At 34.2% G+C, this 19,906-nt stretch overlaps 2 protein-coding genes across 5 annotated transcripts in view; one reads left to right on the top strand and one right to left on the bottom strand.

Moving 5' to 3' along the window:
* The window catches only part of LOC125674490 (mediator of RNA polymerase II transcription subunit 14-like), a 42,932-nt gene extending 41,604 nt beyond the window's left edge, over positions 1–1,328 (top strand). For all 3 annotated transcript variants that reach the window (XM_056159405.1, XM_056159406.1, XM_056159407.1), the window contains one exon: positions 218–1,328. In XM_056159405.1, the coding sequence (XP_056015380.1) occupies positions 218–460 (243 nt within the window). In that variant the 3' untranslated portion in view covers positions 461–1,328. The remainder of the gene's footprint in view (positions 1–217) is intronic.
* A 1,141-nt stretch (positions 1,329–2,469) lies between these two features.
* Positions 2,470–19,274, bottom strand: LOC125672967 (coiled-coil domain-containing protein 28B-like). Of its 2 annotated transcripts, none has more exons than XM_048909168.2 (7): positions 19,055–19,274; positions 14,974–15,112; positions 13,131–13,274; positions 12,404–12,503; positions 9,112–9,172; positions 8,698–8,720; positions 2,470–7,907 (listed from the first exon to the last, which is right to left on the bottom strand). In XM_048909168.2, exons 2-7 carry the CDS (start codon positions 15,053–15,055, stop codon positions 7,874–7,876), a joined length of 444 nt encoding a protein of 147 aa, XP_048765125.1. In that variant the 5' UTR covers positions 15,056–15,112; positions 19,055–19,274; the 3' UTR covers positions 2,470–7,873. The 2 variants fall into 2 exon arrangements, with proteins under 2 accessions (XP_048765125.1, XP_048765126.1); XM_048909169.2 differs by having other exon boundaries at positions 19,050–19,268.
* Positions 19,275–19,906: the final 632 nt, after the last annotated feature.

Raw genomic sequence — 19,906 nt, forward strand, 5'->3', positions numbered from 1 at the left:
TCATCCAATATGACATGTTCATATATATACATGTTTGCCTGTATTTTCTGCATGAATGTCAAGTACTATTGGAACAGAAAACAGTGATAGCAACTAACTCAGATAATATCTCAAGTTATTTATGTAAATCTGGAGATGAAATTTTCTGTGTTGAATGCACTCCGGCTTGTCTTGGAGATACATACAAACAATTGATTGGCCTGTGTTCTATTTATAGCTACAGTTCACCCGTGTTGTTACCCCACCCCCCACGGGCCAGGACCCACAGTCCATCATTGTGCCCCTGCTATACGACATCAGTGCCAACACTATACAGCACATGGAGCCCGTTAGGGGACAACCCCAGACCCCCGCCTTCATGGCCATCTCTCAGCTCTTACAGAACTTCTACCACCCTCAGAGTGCGGAGTGCATCCTGTTCCCAGCTGTTCAGCACATCATGGCTAACCTAAACTTATGATACGACACAGAAAATATTGATGTATCATACTATCATGGCTAAACCTAACTTATGATGTGACGCAGAAATTCTGGACATACAGTGCAGCTTATCATGACAGGACTACTGCGTGATGCTGCCACTCCATGGTTGATTCCACACTTCATTGCTGATCTTAACGGATATCATATTTATATATATTTTGGAGTTACTGATGAATGTGTTATGGCTGATTAGTGTGTGCATGTCATCATCTGATGATTCTTGGGTACACAGCGAGACTGATTCCTCTGGTCATGCGAGTTTTAATACAATCATACTGTATATATATACCTGTTTATCAGGTATGTTTGGCTTGTAGGAAACATTGTATTTTTTTAAGGCAGATGACAAACATTTGTCAGAAAGTTAAAGCACCAGTTCTTTCACAATAGCATTGAATGAGAATCTGTCTACAAATAAAAACATCAATATCTGAAACTTTTTTGAGAGAAAAATTTGTCAAATATTTTCAATACCATAAAATCTGACACCCAAAATGTGGTAGTTTGAGAGATATAGCATACTTTACTGCCTAAATGTTTATCATACAAGTCTTGTAGATTGTAAGTCGGTGATATATAATGAACAAACATTTATATTGTGTGGGCTTTATTTACAAAGATGTTCAAATAAAATATTGGTCATTGTATTAGTTTTCACAGGAAGCGAAAACAGAGGTCTATATGCTTTGTCCAGCGATCTCATATATGGACACGTTCTTGCATTTAGACATGTTCTTGCATAATAAATCACTGATAACTTGTTTAAGCCATTGCCCTGCCTTTGGAAGGGAACTCGTGTGAATGCATATAAGAATGTTGATGTCAATAAAAAGATATTAATTAAAGCGGGCCTTTACTTTTTTGTTGTTAACGTAGTTCCACACTCGTGTGACGTCATAGGATTTTGCAAAGTCAATAATTTAATGATAGGAACATAAATTTTGTTGGAATCTTTTTCAATAGTTAATGTAAAAAATCTTGTTAGCCATAAAATATTTCAAAAGTCTTAGTTATATTTGAATAGTCAATGATATGTTTCAAAATATTGAATCCAAGGACAATAACTCTGTTTTCATTCAATTATTTATCAAGTCCATAATGTGATATATTTCCTTTATTTTTGACAAACATTTTACCAAGGTGATAAGGAATCATTATCTGTGTTTTTTCATGAAATTACATACAATTTTAATCCCGAGTGATTTAAATAGCTCAGCTGTATGGTGCCAGACTTCAGTTTTTGATGGGGGTATACATAATCTGGAAGCTATAGATTTGAAATTATTAAGGAAAGGTATGGATTTTTTCCCATGAATAACTATAACAGATGTAACTCTACTAATATAAACAGAAAAAATGATATGTAAACCATGCTATAAGGAAAATGCGTCCACATTTGTTTGTTTTTTAACATTTTGGGGAATAACGCTAATTCAATAATTTTCCACATATTATTCTAAAACTTGATGAACATATTGAAAATGACATGTGTTTTAGTTATTGACATGTTTCCCGATAAATAAATGCAATTCAAAAAATATTTTGTTGTTTTTATATTAAAATAACAACAAATAACTGTTTCCAATGAATTTCATAAAAATCTACATCGGGGTTTATGACTTTAGTGGTGTATGTAATGAAAATTAATATGGAAACCCTTAACTGTTTTGCCTTTTTTCATTACTCTGAATGTTAATTTATTGATTCCAAACAAAAAAATGCTACCTAAACCCCAAAAATCCAGGACTAAGGACCTACCTTAATAGAATGTTTGTCTAAGTAGTTGTGAATTTTGGAGACATGTTTGAAATGAAGAATACCAGGTCTTTAATATGGTTACCATAGAGCTTTGATCCATAATACTGCAATTCTGCTTGATGAATTTTTTCACATTGAATTTCTCTGTCAAATAAAGAAGCAGGTACAGTACAGTTTCTACAGTCATCCGAGTCCCAAAATCTGCCATGCCAATAAAGAATATATAAGCAAACCAAAACTATATTTAATTTGATCCAAAATAACTTCGTGGCGTAATGACAAGAGTGTGAAGTTGGCATAAAAATGCCAAAGTCAATGGAAAAAATAAAAAAATTCTGGGGGTATTAAAATACATTTTTTATCGTCTATTAATAAACAATATATATTAATTTCGTTTTGCTTGACAGATTTGGCACACCTTTTCCAAGGCAATAATCTGGATGAAATTTAACAGTTATTAAGCTCTTTTCGAAAAAAGGCAGGGAAAAAGTCTTATTCATTATGTAATAATGCTATCAAATAAGCAACAACTTTAATTTAAGTTGAGATAGTATACTTAGCATATATTTAACTTTTAATACTTAAAACACAGATCAAGCTTAATTCAAGACACATTTAAAATTGAAATTTTTGGGGGGCCTTTTTATATACACAATCATACCTTGTTCTTATCTTTAAAACCATAACACACAGCTAGTATGACTGGCTTCTGATACATGTACCAAGAATGTGACTTGAATTCAAACCTACTGTTCAAATGATAATTAAAAACTCTCAATTTTGGAGGCAGTCATGTCATGGGACTATGAACTGTTTTTCTGTGTTGTCTTGACACAGGATCAGTACAGCTTGCAGGAAAAAATGAAGCTGATGAATGCCCACAAATTCGTTATACATTTTAAAAAAATTATGCATGCTCCTAGATATAAAACGACACTTGAAACTTTTTTTATCGCATTCATCTTTAATAACAAACATTAAACGATACATATTGTACCTTATTTGGTGCATAACACATCAAGCATTTAACTATTACATTTAGTACGCGTTGAGCATTGGTCATAATATATAATATTTTCATCACTACAGACTTGCTACACTTTATTTGATAAAATTACATGTTCTCAGTCTTGCTCTTTGCTGTAATAGGAGAACAGTGTTCTATTCTGAGACAGATATGGAATAAAGTGATTAATACAAGAGGCTTCACTCATACCACTGTAACAAATTTAACGTTAACCAGTGCTTACAGACAGTAAGATATAAACTTAACGTTAATCACTGCTTACAGACAGTAAGATATAAACTTAACGTTAATCACTGCTTACAGACAGTAAAGATATAAAAAAATTCCCAACAACATTATTGGAACTAAATCTGAAGACAGAATGCGTAAGCACCTCATCAAGATTCATCTTACAGGGAGTAAACTCGGGACCAAAATTTAAGCCATAAATCACATTGTACTTTAAAGGAACGCATGTAAATATTTTCCATGAGAAAATGCTTCCTATAGAATTCTGGGACCCCCCCCCCCCCCCCACCCCTCTCTCGATGGTAAAGATAAAAGTTGCGGATGTTACAGATAAAGAAACAATAAAATGAATAATAGGTCAGAAAGTTTACTTTAAAAATGTGACACAGTCAAAATTAGGATGTGAATATAAACAATAACAAATAGCAATGTAATACTGTGTGGATCATAGGATTTGTGTTTCTGGCAAAAAAACCGGAACAATTAGGATTCATTTATAATTACCTGACCAATGTTTAACATGCCACGACATCTACAGTGTAATTCTACTTGTACTGTGACATCTACAGTGTAATTCTACTTGTACTGTGACATCTACAGTGTAATTCTACTTGTACTGTGACATCTACAGTGTAATTCTACTTGTACTGTGACATCTACAGTGTAATTCTACTTGTACTGTGACATCTACAGTGTAATTCTACTTGTACTGTGACATCTACAGTGTAATTCTACTTGTACTGTGACATCTACAGTGTAATTCTACTTGTACTGTGACATCTACAGTGTAATTCTACTTGTACTGTGACATCTACAGTGTAATTCTACTTGTACTGTGCATCAAATGCATAATTACATGTGTATATATATTTGTCGATCATTTTATTGCATCACTGAAAAAACGCTATAATATGCAAAAAAACCCACCAAAACACCCTAAAAACTTATTTCTGAGCATCAGGAGCGATTCCTTTGGAACCATTTCTGTCACCAGAGTCGTCTCACCATAATTCCTTTACAAGCATCATTATTTCATGCTGTGCATGTAATGCTGTGATTTCATTATTTTTTGTTGAATATCAATTTTTGTTGTTTTCACGGTTGTGTCTACACCACAAAATCATGTGACCACAAAATGCTCAAAAAGGGAGGAAAGTATATAGCGTAGAATGTTAGATCTACAATGTTGATCAATTAACAAAACATTGATCCTAATGACACAGGAATGTGTGTTTCCGAGATGTGTACATTGATATGTATTGTATCCAAAGGGGCACAAGTGTTGGAATGGCTAGATCAATCCAAGCGAAACGACAACTAGAAAAAAATATCATGGCACAAAAATCTCTTAACTAAATGAAACAGAACAAACATTATCCTATAATGTTTCATTATAACGATATTAATTAATTTACATATTGCTATATTACTTACTAATCACAATGATAATGGATGTCCCTAAACAATGACATTCTAGTCTACATAGAGTCCAATATCTAAAGAAAGAAAATATAAATATGTAATGCCAACAAATTTTCATGTTTCCCACCATTCTGTCAGTACAAACCTACATTGCTTCAGTGTATGTTTCTCAATGCAGGAACTGTAATGTGGAAACGACCTTACAACTCATATATACATAGAAATTTAAGTTCATTCATAATCCCCCTTACAACTGTTATAATTCCCCGCTTGTACTAAAAAGCTCATTAACATCCTATACAAGTGACCTTGACCAGATAAACAACCTGGTTTAGTTTGTATAGTGGGGTTTATTAAACCAATTTCTGCATCATCTGTTTCACTGACTATAAAAATGCCCCTCCTCCTGCATTCCTTGTTTCTATCCCCTGATAGTACATACTATTTAGACATTTATTCCTAATATAATAACAGATCTTTATAAAACTGAAAGACTTAAAAAACCATTGAAATAAGATAAAACCCTAATTTAAGATGTACTTTCTAATTTTCAATATCTATATTTATCATTGTTTTAGATACAATGCGAGCATGGGTTGATTTGTACAGTTGAAACAGATCGGACATAAATCACATCATTGCATGCTTCCATTTTTTTTAATATCCACATAACAAATTTGTTATGTGCACGTGGATATAAAGGTCATATGTTATGTGGATATAAAGGTCATATGTTATGTGGATATAAAGGTTATTTGTTAGGTGGATATAAAGGTCATTTGTTATAACAAATTACCTTTATATCCACATAACAAAACAAATGACCTTGATATCCACATAACAAATGACCTTGACATTTACTCTATAAATTAGTAGTCTATCTAGTACATGTGAAATTGAAAGGTCCGTGCTTTTATCAAGAAATATCATACACTGACACTGCATAAGTTGTCACTGACAAAAATATTAGTAAATGCAAACACGACTGAATTATAACATCATAGCTAAATCTGTAAAATTGTTTTCTTCAGTGGCAATTCTATTTCCGCATTTTGAGTGTAGTAATGTGGTTATTCACATTCAGAAACTGTTTACAAGTAAAATAGAAAAATAATCTAGAACAAAATAAATGTATGCTAATCTATCTACCTTCCTGGAAGCTATGGAGAGTGCACCAAAACATGCGTGTTCACAATTACAACATGTGTATTCACAACTACAACATGCATGTTCACAAACACAACATGTGTATTCACAACTACAACATGCATGTTCACAAACACAACATGCATGTTCACAAACACAACATGCATGTTCACAAACACAAGCATCTTTCCATTTACACTTCGTGAAACAAGAACACGTCCACGTTCTAATATGTAAAATCTTGGCATCATGTGAGGAAAACTGGATCTGTGCATGTATCATTCAACCATTCATGGCAAAAATTTCCTACTGCATAAAAAACCCCACGCAAAACAATGATTTTACTTTGTGTGAATTATTAAACTAGATCCTGTCCTATTGGTGCCAATATCCCCTGTGGGGCTCATCAATCACAGACTAGCCTGAAATTATAAGGTCTATGACCTTGACCTTGCTGGAAGATCACGATACATTCCTTCCTTCAAGAGACACCATATCTTTAAGCAGTCTTCGAATCATTTTTGTGTGCCTAATGTCTCTGTTATAAACTAATGGCACTGCAAAAAAATCCTAACATCTTTTACAAGTGACCTTGACCAGATAGATTTGATTCAAGGTCAGGACACACCATCTGGCCATAAGCAACCTAAGTCTGACTGAGAGTATATTACATCGTAAAGAAGTTACCATAAATAGCAGGAATGCCCTAACTCACATCTGTGTATAAAATGCCAACAAAGGAAAGCTTTGGTCTGCAGACTGTCAGAAATGAATAAATATGTGGTACATGTGTATACAAATATACTTCGAGAATGCCAGTATATAACTTACATAGTAAACTTATACCTTTAAATATCACTATTGTTCCTTTGGTTCAATTGAAAAAATACACAATTATTGTACATACAACTTATAAAAAAACATAACTAAAAGAGCAAAGATATAGCAATGATATTTGTGTATATAAAACTGTAAAATATCAGATCTGAGACAGCAAAATGATTATATTGAGCTATTTGTTAAGACGGGTGAGGGGGTGTGACCACAAAGAGATTGCAACACGCATCATCATCGCTTACAGTTTTTGTGTACATTCGGACCAAGAGATGGATAGCTGTTTATTTGGCAGCAATGCTAAGTGGTCCTCTACACACTGTTTCCCTGATATTTTTCACAAACACAAAAGTTTCTGAAGTCCCTATAACTTTGTTACAGGGAAGAATAACATGATAATCAAACATCAAAACCCACACCATGACAACGAGAAATCAATTCCCCACACCACGACAACGAGATATCAATCTGTACATTCCTCTTCATAAATCTTCTTTGACATCAATACAGTTAGTTACCATTCATCACCACATTTTAAAGCAGGAAATGTTTACTATAATTAAGAAAATGGTGTGAAATATTCCATTACATTAGGTGGATTATCTTTTTCATATAAATGGAAATTTTGACATGAAAGTCAACATTACCAAGGTGCCAAAATGACCAATGAAAGATATAGTATAAACAGTGCAGAAAAATAAAATACAATGTATGTAAAACCCACATATTTTTAAAAAGTCTACCACGATGTCAACATTTTGAAATGAGTCTAAATTAACAATAAAATGCCTTTATAGAATTCAAATGCATTGTCATGAATTAATTCAACCCAAAGAAAAGCAAACAAGCATTATTCTACAAACGTGAATGGTGTTCCATCTTATATAAAAAGTCACAATATAACCTTAGACACAAAATAAACATGGAATCGGTGACAGGAAGTGGAATTCTGGGAGTCCTTGGTTCTGGAATGGATTATCTGTTGCCTTCATTCTTTGGAAGTGATTGACTAACAGCAAGTCAAGTACATATAATCAAACTTAAAGACAGCAAATCAAGTACATATAATCAAACTTATAGACAGCAAATCAAGTACATATAATCAAACTTAAAGACAGCAAATCAAGTACATATAATCAAACTTATAGACAGCAAGTACATGTACATATAAAAAGTCTATCAAACTTATAGACATTGCCCATTTTTTATTCATTAAATCTTTTCAAATCTATGATTGTCTTTGTCTTTCATATCAATTGTCATTCCAATGTAATTTGTTACTCTGATGCGTCTGGTTACCACGGCTACTTGATTTATTATCTAAAATACTTATGTCAACCTACGTTATCTATTTTTTTTTTATTTATTGAGTACTGAGTTTAAAATTTCTCAGTAAGATTTATGACTGTTTGTCTGTTGCATGCCCTTTCGAGAAGTTGTCACTCATATTGAGATATCACCAGCTGTAGGTGAAGTACCACAAATTTAGACCCATGTTTATACCACTCTGACAGGGCTGTAGCAGTGAGGGTTCTTCAATGTGCAAATGCCTGCCATGACGTACATGTAGAACCTCTGTTTTTAAGGTCAAATCCGCTTCTAAATGCCTAGTGCTAAAGCAGTCATGAGTACCTAGTTGTGTGTGTAAGTCAGACATAGACAAAGTACCAGCAGTGCTTCTTACACAGGACTTCCTAATCACGAAGTTATGAATCACTCACCACGACAAACAGTAAGCACAAACAATAAACAGAATCAGTAAACACAAACAGTATATAGAATCAGTAAACAAAGGATACATGGAGGAGCTTATTGAATGTAGCTGAAAGGAAAAAGAAAATCAAATGTAAACATGCATAACAGAAACTCTTTCTCTGAATTTTTATTTTTTAATAAGCATGACTGTAAAATGACTGACTTATGTGTTCATCTTCCAGATTAAATTTATTCTTTGTACAGTTAATTGTTACTCCAATCTATATCTGGTATAGCAGAGCACTAAATGTGGAATATAAACACGTCCTTGTCAATATTTCATAATATGTACATTCAATATCGACAGAAAACCAGATCATCAATAACCAAATGTAGCCTCACTAGTTGTCTCATAATGCATTTATTCTTTGAATTTATTTGCTGCAGTAGAGGTTTTGTATGTATTTTTAATCTCAATGTGATGCGTACAATTCTAAAACAGCACTCGACATACTGACCTTGTCTACCAGCTTCTTCAGCTTTTCATTGGCTGCCGCTCGGCCTTCATCTGTATCTCTTCTAAAAATAGTAAATTTGTATGTTATAATGCTTATGTAGAAAAGAAAATATTCACGGCTGTCAGAGTTACTATTATGTTCCTTATACAGTTTTATTTTCCTTCAATTAGAAAATCTCTGCAGTGGATCTTGTTTAAAGCTTTAAATACAGCAAAACTTGTTAACAGCAGCTGAATACATTGATACTTCTTTACAGTGATGAATGTAGAGACATGTATTTATAGTGGTGAATGCTGTGACATGTATTTACAGTGGTGAATGCTGTGACACGTATTTACAGTGGTGAATGCTGTGACACGTATTTACAGTATTGAATGCTGTGACATGTTTACAGTGGTGAATGCTGTGACATGTATTTACAGTGTTGAATGCTGTGACATGTATTTACAGTATTGAATGCTGTGACATGTATTCACAGTATTGAATGCTGTGACATGTATTTACAGTGATGAATGCTGTGACATGTATTTACAGTGGTGAATGCTGTGACATGTATTTACAGTCACTGTGGTGAATGCTGTGACATGTATTTACAGTGATGAATGTTGTGACACGTATTTACAGTGTTGAATGCTGTGACATGTATTTACAGTGGTGAATGCTGTGACATGTATTTACAGTATTGAATGCTGTGACATGTATTCACAGTATTGAATGCTGTGACATGTATTTACAGTGATGAATGCTGTGACATGTATTTACAGTGGTGAATGCTGTGACACGTATTTACAGTGTTGAATGCTGTGACACGTATTTACAGTATTGAATGTCGAGACATGTATTTACAGTATTGAATGCTGTGACATGTATTTACAGTATTGAATGTAGAGACACGTATTTACAGTATTGAATGCTGTGACATGTATTTACAGTGGTGAATGCTGTGACAGGTATTTACAGTATTGAATGCTGTGACATGTATTTACAGTGGTGAATGCTGTGACACATATTTACAGTGGTGAATGCTGTGATGTGTATTTACAGTGGTGAATACTGTGACATATATTTACAGTGGTGAATGCTGTGACATGTATTTACAGTGTTGAATGTAGAGACATGTATTTACAGTACTGAATGCTGTGACAGGTATTTACAGTGGTGAATGCTGTAATACGTATTTACAGTGGTGAATGCTGTGACACGTATTTACAGTGTTGAATGTAGAGACATGTATTTACAGTACTGAATGCTGTGACATGTATTTACAGTATTGAATGCTGTGACATGTATTTACAGTGATGAATGCTGTGACAGGTACTTACAGTGGTGAATGCTGCGACAGGTATTTACAGTGGTGAATGCTGTGACATGTATTTACAGTGTTGAATGCTGTGACATGTATTTACAGTGTTGAATGCTGTGACACGTATTTACAGTATTGAATGTAGAGACATGTATTTACAGTGTTGAATGCTGTGACATGTATTTACAGTGGTGAATGCTGTGACAGGTATTTACAGTATTGAATGTAGAGACATGTATTTACAGTGTTGAATGCTGTGACATGTATTTACAGTAGTGAATGTAGAGATATTTTTACAGCTACATGTTTACAGCTGTGAAGGTTGTGACACTATTTTACTACTATCAATGCAGTGATACTTCTTTATAGCATTGAATGCAATGATCTTTAATTATTTCCAGCCACAAAGTGGTAATACTTGTTTACTAGTGATGGGCAATCGGTTTAAAATCAATATTATTTTGTAATCGGGAGTAGAAAACCGATCAATTTTCGATTAATAATCGTTTAAAAAATATATTTTTCATTCAATATTATTTGTTTAAACCTTCTGCAACACCATGTATGTTACTTTCTCTATATGAATACTGCATAAATGAACAAAACCAGTCATTGATGCACTATTTATTTTTTATCTAACAGCAAACTACAATAAAACTGACACTAACCCTGGGGCTGAAACAGATAGTTTTAAAAAAAAAATTCCACATGTAAAACTGTGCTGAACATAAAAAAGATACACGCTTTGTTTTATTTAACAGCGAAATTGGCACTATCTGGAACCGGCATGGTCATTACTTTGGATCGCCATTTTGAAATTAACGAAAATACGAAACTAACTTGGTCCTTGTTATCTGCCATTTTTATTATTGGTCTTGACAGCGACTTTCGATTATAGAATTTTATAATTGATAATCGGAATCGGAAAGGGTAAACCAATCAATTTTCGATAATAATCGATCATCGTCCCATCTCTATTGTTTACAGCTGCAAATGCAACGCTTCTCTACAGCTATTATCTTTAAATGTAGTGGCACTTGTTTACAAGTTGTTTATGTTGTGACACTTGTTTACAAGTTGTTTATGTAGTGACACTTGTTTACAAGTTGTTTATGTAGTGACACTTGTTTACAAGTTGTTTATGTAGTGACACTTGTTTACAAGTTGTTTATGTTGTGACACTTGTTTACAAGTTGTTTATGTAGTGACACTTGTTTACAAGTTGTTTATGTTGTGACACTTGTTTACAAGTTGTTTATGTTGTGACACTTGTTTACAAGTTGTTTATGTTGTGACACTTGTTTACAAGTTGTTTATGTTGTGACACTTGTTTACAAGTTGTTTATGTAGTGACACTTGTTTACAAGTTGTTTATTTTGTGACACTTGTTTACAAGTTGTTTATGTTGTAATTTGTAGCAAACTCCATAACATCACATTGATGTGGTCGATACAATACGACATGTGTAAATACTACTTACTAACACTAACAGAATACGAAATTCTACTTAATGAAAGTGACATTAATGTGGACTGTACAGAGATTCATTGTCCTGAATGACATTAATGTGGACTGTACAGAGATTCATTGTCCTGACATTAATGTGGACTGTACAGAGATTTATTGCCCTGAATCACATTAATGTGGACTGTCCAGAGATTCATTGTCCTGAATGACATTAATGTGGACTGTCCAGAGATTCATTGTCCTGAATGACATTAATGTGGACTGTCCAGAGATTCATTGTCCTGAATGACATTAATGTGGACTGTACATAGATTCATTGTCCTGACATTAATGTGGACTGTACAGAGATTCATTGTCCTGAATTACATTAATGTGGACTGTCCAGAGATTCATTGTCCTGTATGACAGTAATGTGGACTGTCCAGAGATTCATTGTCCTGAATGACAGTAATGTGGACTGTCCAGAGATTCATTGTCCTGAATGACAGTAATGTGGACTGTACAGAGATTCCTTGCCCTGACCTTTGCATGTCCTGCTGAATGTCCATCTCAAAGTGAAGCCTGGCCAGCTGTTCTTGCTGCTCTCGGATCTGGTCCATCTTCTCAAACGTCATTGACCCACCTACACAAGTGTATCAAAAATGTCCAAGATAGTATATCATAACTTACTGTATCTGTCTCATGTTAACACATACATTAACCCACCTACACAAGTGTATCAAAAATGTCCAAGATAGTATATCATTATTTACTGACACTGTATCTGTACTGTCAACAGCATCGATACATACATACTGCATTCTGTTGAAAAATTTCTCTGTTGACTGTATAACCTACCAAATGCCTGTAATATTTTATAACCTACCAAATGCCTCTAATATTTCATAACCTACCAAATGCCTGTAATATTTTATAACCTACCAAATGCCTGTAATATTTCATAACCTACCAAATGCCTGTATTATTTATAACCTACCAAATGCCTGTAATTTTTATAACCTACCAAATGCCTGTAATTTTTATAATCTACTAAATGTCTGTAATATTTATAACCTACCAAATGCCTGTAATTTTTATAATCTACTAAATGCCTGTAATATTTTATAACCTACCACATGCCTGTAAATTTTTATAATCTACTAAATGCCTGTAATATTTTATAACCTACCACATGCCTGTAATTTTTATAACCTATCAATTGCCTGTAAATTTTTATAACCTACCAAATGCCTGTAATTTTGTAACCTACCAAATGCCTGCAATTTCCCGCAGTGGAAGTCCTCCAGTAGCTGTAAGAGACCGTGCTCCATCGTCCGAACGTCCGCCACATCTGTCAGAAACGTGTGCTCCTTACACATCCTTCCTGTACTCTGTGAGACTGCGTCATTTTTACCTTTACAATAAATCATGTACACCATTGCTTAATCAGTACTGTATCATGTACACATGTGTTTTAAACGTGTGTAAAAATAACACTTTGTCCAACATCTGTCATAGTTTACATCTGACAGCAAACTAATCAGTTTTACAAAGAATAATATTTTCATAATGAAAAAAACAAAGAAGATACATTGAGGATCAATTTTGGGCCACTTTTCAGAAGTTGGTAATTCTATGGTATAATACTCTCTAGGTTATATATTATCCAAATATATAGTAATTATATCCATGTATCACATATATATTGTGTGATATAAAGTAGTAAAGTTGATATGCTTTGTGAGTAACATTGCATCTTGGATATTAAATATCATGTGAATATGTTTTCTCCATTTCTATACAGAAAAAAACTCATGCAATATACCTTGTTGCCATTAAAATGCTTTGAAAGTGAAAAGAAAAGTTATTGATAAATGTTTTTTGTCTTAAGATAATTATAAAGTATTTGTCTTAAGATAATTATAAAGTATTTGTCTTAAGATAATTATAAAGTACAAGACTAACTATGTGGGGAGATGAGATACAAAATGACCTCAAACTTTTAACACTGCTGCAATATGGAGGCACCTGAGATAATACTTTTCAATAACATCACAAGTATACCATAATTCAACACCACATCCATAATATTCATTAAAATCAATCATTGGAATATCTAAGAAATGAACATCACTTTTGAGCTGTTCATGGTCAGTATGAACGGATTTGGATTTTCAGAGGCAAATTCTGTGAATTGCGCTAGCGATTCACAGAGAATTTGCCTCAAATCCAAATCCATTCATATTGACCATGAACAGCTCAAAAGTGATGTTCATTTCTTATATTTATATTCATTTACTAAAACACTGTTTGTTTACATTGCTTCTATTTTGTTGCATAAAACGAACTCCTAGCCTCTGTCACAGTAGTTATTGTGACGTATGTCAACACATAGACATGACGTCACATTTCGTCTCACCCTGCCTTTTATCAACATTGGAAGGTGCACTGTATTTTGGAGGTAGGAGACCGCAAGATTGGATTGATAATCCACGTAAGTTTACAATCTTAATCCAAAGGTGTGACTTGTGAGATCTTTGTAACAGATGTTCTATTTTTTTCAAATCATTACGCTTTCTCAGTCGCGTGCTTTAAGCTAGTTCATAATCCGTTCATAGTCAATGTGAACGGATTGTGTCGCGCGCTGAAATTCGTTACTTCATAGAGGAAAACTATATTACAAGATGTAATTAAAAACCTTTAATAAATATTTAAACACCAAATGTTTAAAATAGCAGTCTAGGTTCTTCAATATTTTTTTAACAATTCGTGATTCAGATGTCTGTAAAATACCTTTCTGATACTCACCATTTCCAATCATGAACAAAATAGAACATTGCATGTGGGTTTTTTTTTTTCAAAACCACCATATGATGCCAGGTGGAATAAAGTTGTTTGTATGTGTATACAGTATATGATTTTTGGACTGTTGTAACGAAGTGATACCCATTTTTCTGAGATTTTTCTCTGGGGACTGTAAGGATAAGGGGTATATGTGACTGTTACCTATTTTTCTGTATCTCCGTAAGGGAGAGGGGTATACGTAACTGTCACCTGTTTTTCTGTGGGTTTTTCTGGGGACTGTAAGGGTGAGACGTATATGTAACTGTTACCTGTTTTTCGGTGTTTCTTCTCTGGGGACCGTATGGATAAGGGGTATATGTCTTCCTTGAAGACACCTGCTCCAGCCTCCATTTTTTCCTGAATCTTTATTCACTCCATTCTGCAGGGAATTGGGGGATACACTTGTTGCTGAGAAATGATAAAATTCTAAATGAATGAGCCATTAGTCCTTCACAACTAAGCTCCATTTACACTATCACATCTACTGCTAGGTAACAATACATTGTTCAAAGACAATATATATAACTCAGTGATAAGATATGAAATTTTGAACAGTCAATTTAATTTGCATCTTGAAAGTCAAGCAGATACATGTAAAACTACTCTGCTACCATGGTTACAAGATCTTTAAACAACATCTGAAATGCTGACAAATAATTTACAGCCTTTAACAGAATATTGATACAATACGGAAATGTTTGTATACATAATGTTTTACTTGGGTATTTAGAGATGGAATGTGCACTAGCCTTAAAGATGTATTCGGGTATATGCACATGAAAATGGCACCAGCAGAATTGTACTCTCATCAAAGAGAAATATCGTTCATCAATTAATCAGGAATAGCTTTATTTCCAGATTAGGGTCCTTTTGGGTATCACATCGCAGGAGTCGGTAATTTTATCAATAAATTAAAAATATATGATAGACTAGGGCTGCAACAGGTACCCAAAATAACGGAAAACCTGCAAGTCGTGTTGTTCGGGTCAGGTTCGGCTCCATTTTTTCCGTATTTCGGTTTGTGATAGTCTAGAATCATTATTAGAAATCCATTTAAACAAAATGGCATCAAAATCCTCAAATGTGGCTGTATTTTGATCAATTGTTAAATGAAGGCATTGTGGACAAAACAATGACAGTATGTAAGATATGTTAGAAACATTTGAAATACGCCACAGGATGAACACCGTCAATGACAAAACATTGAAAGCACGGAATTGGATTGAGTAGAAGTGACAATGCTATTTCTAGTACCATGGATATCGAGTCTAAACCACGGTCCACGTCTGCAAGTAATTATTGTAACAAATAAGGGGGAAACGATTAACCATGAGATAGTATATCATGGTAATATCATGCTATGGTTCGATTCACAATACTTTACACGTGGGTACGAGTTCTCCTGGAGAAAAACTTTGTCATTTCTGTCATAAAAACCTGGGTATGAGTTCTCCTGGAAAAGAAAACCATAGTCACTTTATCGGATATTTATCTGGGTACGAGTTCTCCTGGAGAAAAAACTTTGTCATTTTATCTGATAAATCTGGATACGAGTTCTCCTGGAGAAAAAAAAATTGTTATGAAAATTTAGGTACGAGTTCTCCCGGAGAAAAAAAAACTTAATCATTTTATTAAATGGATTCTCATGGAGAAAAACTATTTCTCACATTATCACCAGTGTGAGATAGACTTTACCCATGTGAGACAGCCATGTGAGATTTTTCTATATCATATACCTAGTAGTGTATCAGCCCTGATACACCTATCTTGGCTAAGGTGAGACAGCTGCAAGTAGGTAGGGCTGTCTCGCCCTAAGGGCCGAGATATCTCTGTCTCGGCCCGTTGTCAAGGGGCTGTCTCGCCCTCAAATTTCAAATGGCTATTTCTTCTTTAATCTTTTGAAATCTAACATAACTACATGAAAAAATGATGTTAGACACAATTTTTTTCATATATAATACTTTCTTCCACGACAAAATTTAATTTAAGCAGAAAAATTAAACAAAAACGTTTTTGAAAACAGCGCTAAATTGTAGCGAGTATCTAAGCAAAGGGGGGTAACCCAAGTAACACTTGTTTATTTAGAACAATAACACGTTTAACTTCATTTCAAAACAATCAACGTTCTAGGTGACAGAAAACAGTAGGAGGGTTATGGAGGGTGATACTGAAGCATTTTCAGAAATCCCCGGTCCTAATGGAGATAAAATGTTAATTTACAGCAATTTTGATGTAGAAAACTGTTTTAAAACGATTTCTGAAATCTAAATTCCCGAGGACTTGGCAATAAAACGAGAAAAGTAGAACCATTATCTTCCGACGTATTTCAACGACTTATAGATGCTAAACAGATGGGAAACGGTAAAAAAAAAACTTACTTCAGTATAAGGTAACATTCCTTAAGCAAAGAAATAGCAGCATCAGATCTGTAAACATTCCCGTTCATACGATGACGCCACGTAAACAAAGTTCTACAACTCTTACAAATTATATGAAATATTGAAAACGGGCGAGTTTGGTAAATCCGAAAAAATAAATAAAAATCAGCAATGGAATAAAGCTACAAAACCCAAACTTTAGCATGTTTCACAATGTCAATAGTACTGGAAACGTAACCATTAAAGTAAACTCTCTGAAGGAATGAAATAGTCAAATATCGTTGTACAGTATACCATGTATTTATGTTTGACCCCCCCCACCCCAATTTAAAAAAAAATGTTTATCAACTTGTTGTGTTTTAGGTATATGATATAAACAATATCACACTCTAATGTTGATCTCGGACCTGGGATTGCCCCTAGAGTGATCAACTCTCGGGGCCAATCCCAGGTCCGAGATCAACATTAGAGTGTGATATTCTATATGTCTCACACTGCTGCGACGTCATTTGATTGTGACGTCATATATTTTCTATGATTTACGTGACACGGTGAAGATTTACGTTACACGGTGAAGCAAAAATATTTTGTATTGTTATCTTTAAATTTTAATGTATATAGCTTTCTGTTGGACAACCTTGGGTTTTTTAGTTTACACTTACAGAGTAAACCATTTTCGGGTATGCTCTTTCTGCCTATCTAATTAGTTTTTGCATCGAAGTTCAAATGAGGATTTTGATAATTTAGAATTTTCTCAAAGTTCCTAAATTTATGCACTAAACTGTAGGTAAAATGTGAGAAAAATAATCCTTCATTATTTACTCGTGTGGGATAGGGAAATTCCACCTCTGGAACAAGATTCGCTGTCTAGGACTCGGCAAAGCCTCGTCCTAGACTGCGAATCTTGTCCCCTCGGTGGAATTTCCCTATCCCACACTCGTACTAATGAAGGATTCTATTAGTCTTTATTGTCATATAAATTCTGGTAAGAGTTCTCATGGAGAAAAAGTTTGTCATTATATACTCAATATATAGTAATCAAAATTTTGATACGAGTTTATCTCGTTACCATTTTAGGTATTGGAATCTGGGTATACTTTCCCTTGAAAAAATCGAGGATTTTATACATTATACATAATTTACTATAAACATGCCTTTCAATTGAATAAAAAAAGTAAATACAATGATCATACTTGTTTGTTGTTTTGTTTTTCATTTGAATTGCTGTTTGGCTTGAGACGATAATTAGTATAATTATTGCAATTAAACACCAATTTTAAACCTGCGACATTGTATTTTTATAGCGTAACTCTATTCTCCGGCACATGGAGGAAAACTCGTACCCTGATTTATATGACAAAATGACGAAGTTTTTCACCAGGAGAACTCGTACCCAGATTTTTATGACAGAAATGACAAAGTTTTTTCTGTAGGAGAACTTGTACCCAGATTTATCAGATAAAACGACTATGTTTTTTTTTTTAGGGAGAAGTCGTTCCCAGATTTTTGACAGAAATGACAAAGTTTTTTCTGTAGGAAAACTCGTACCCAGATTTATCAGATAAAATGACTATGTTTTTTCTCTGGGAGAACTCGTACCCAGATTTTTATAATACGATTGACAAGTTTTTCTTTAGGAGAACTTGTACCCACATTTCTACTTGATAAAATGACAAAGTTTTTCTCTAGTAGAACTCGTACCCAGATATTACGGGTTCTCCTGGGTATGAGTTCTCCTGGGTATGGGTTCTCCTGGGTACGGGTTTTCCTGGGTACGGGTTCTCCAGAAGTCCTCAAAAGTGAAGGTAAAACTTTTACAAAATTATTCTCATGCTGAAATGGAGAACATGCTCGAAGATTTTTCGAGTATTTTTGGAGCTTGCTCAGAGTTGTACTCAAAACAAATATAGCTGAGTTTGAGTATGAGTACGGTAAAAGTTTTATAACCTCCAGGCCTGATCACCCACCTTACCTGCTTCTGTTGGTGTGCAGGGAAACCGATAAAGATTGGTTAGCCGGATTTCGTCCTGTGTTGATTACTATCAATAACTAAACACAAGTCTAATGTCCTCTTTTTCAGGCCTTCCTTAGAAAATAATCAAAATTATTCCTGTCAACTTGGTCAACCGTCAAGGCTGAGTAAGTGAGGTTTCCCCGAGTTGCTGACTACTTATTTGTTTCGACCGGAAAACTACAACCGCAAGGTAATTACTGGAGGCAATTGCAAGGGAAATATTTTCTCCGGTTTCCTGTGCGTTGTCGGTTTGGTCGTTAAGAAATGATATTTTTAAATCGACTGTGGACATGCTACCATACAGGGCCGTAAATTAACCTTCAGTTTGGAGGAGGCAGGAAATTAGGCGGGGGTCTGGGGGACGCCCAGGCCCCCAGACGCTGAGCACATTTTGTGCACACTGAACACGTTTCGTGCAAAATCCTTGATTCTAGGGCCTTCTAAGATGTTACTTGACTAACTCATTCTAAAAGAAAGATTTGGAATGCTTTTTAAGGGAGGTATCATGTTCTTAGTTATTGGAAACAACATAAATTCTAATGAACTTTAATTTTTAATTTTTTTTGGCTCAAAAGTTGGAGGAGGCAGCTACCTCCTCCGCCTCCATGTAATTTACGGCCCTGCCATATGAAGAAAAAATAAATCAATAGTCATAGTACATGTATACTGGGACAAAGTTATAAAATATCTTTGTCCTTTGATATCAAAGTTTAGCATAAAGAGTTATTAAAGTTGTTAAGAGACACTACACGGCTCATTTTAGTTCCTTATTAATAAATGCTGTACATGGAAACAATGTATTATATGATG

Source organism: Ostrea edulis, chromosome 3 (genome assembly GCF_947568905.1).
Source record: "Ostrea edulis chromosome 3, xbOstEdul1.1, whole genome shotgun sequence".
In the NCBI taxonomy this organism is placed as follows: Eukaryota; Metazoa; Mollusca; class Bivalvia; order Ostreida; family Ostreidae; genus Ostrea; species Ostrea edulis.

Coding starts and splice junctions, on each gene's coding strand:
- LOC125672967 (XM_048909168.2), bottom strand. CDS start 15,055: ATGGAGGCTGGAGCAGGTGTCTTCAAGGAAGACATATACCCCTTATCC. Junction 13,275..14,973: donor GAAGAAACACCGAAAAACAG/GTAACAGTTACA, acceptor TTTATTGTAAAG/GTAAAAATGACGCAGTCTCA. Junction 7,908..8,697: donor CATTCAATAAGCTCCTCCAT/GTATCCTTTGTT, acceptor ACTTGCTGTTAG/TCAATCACTTCCAAAGAATG.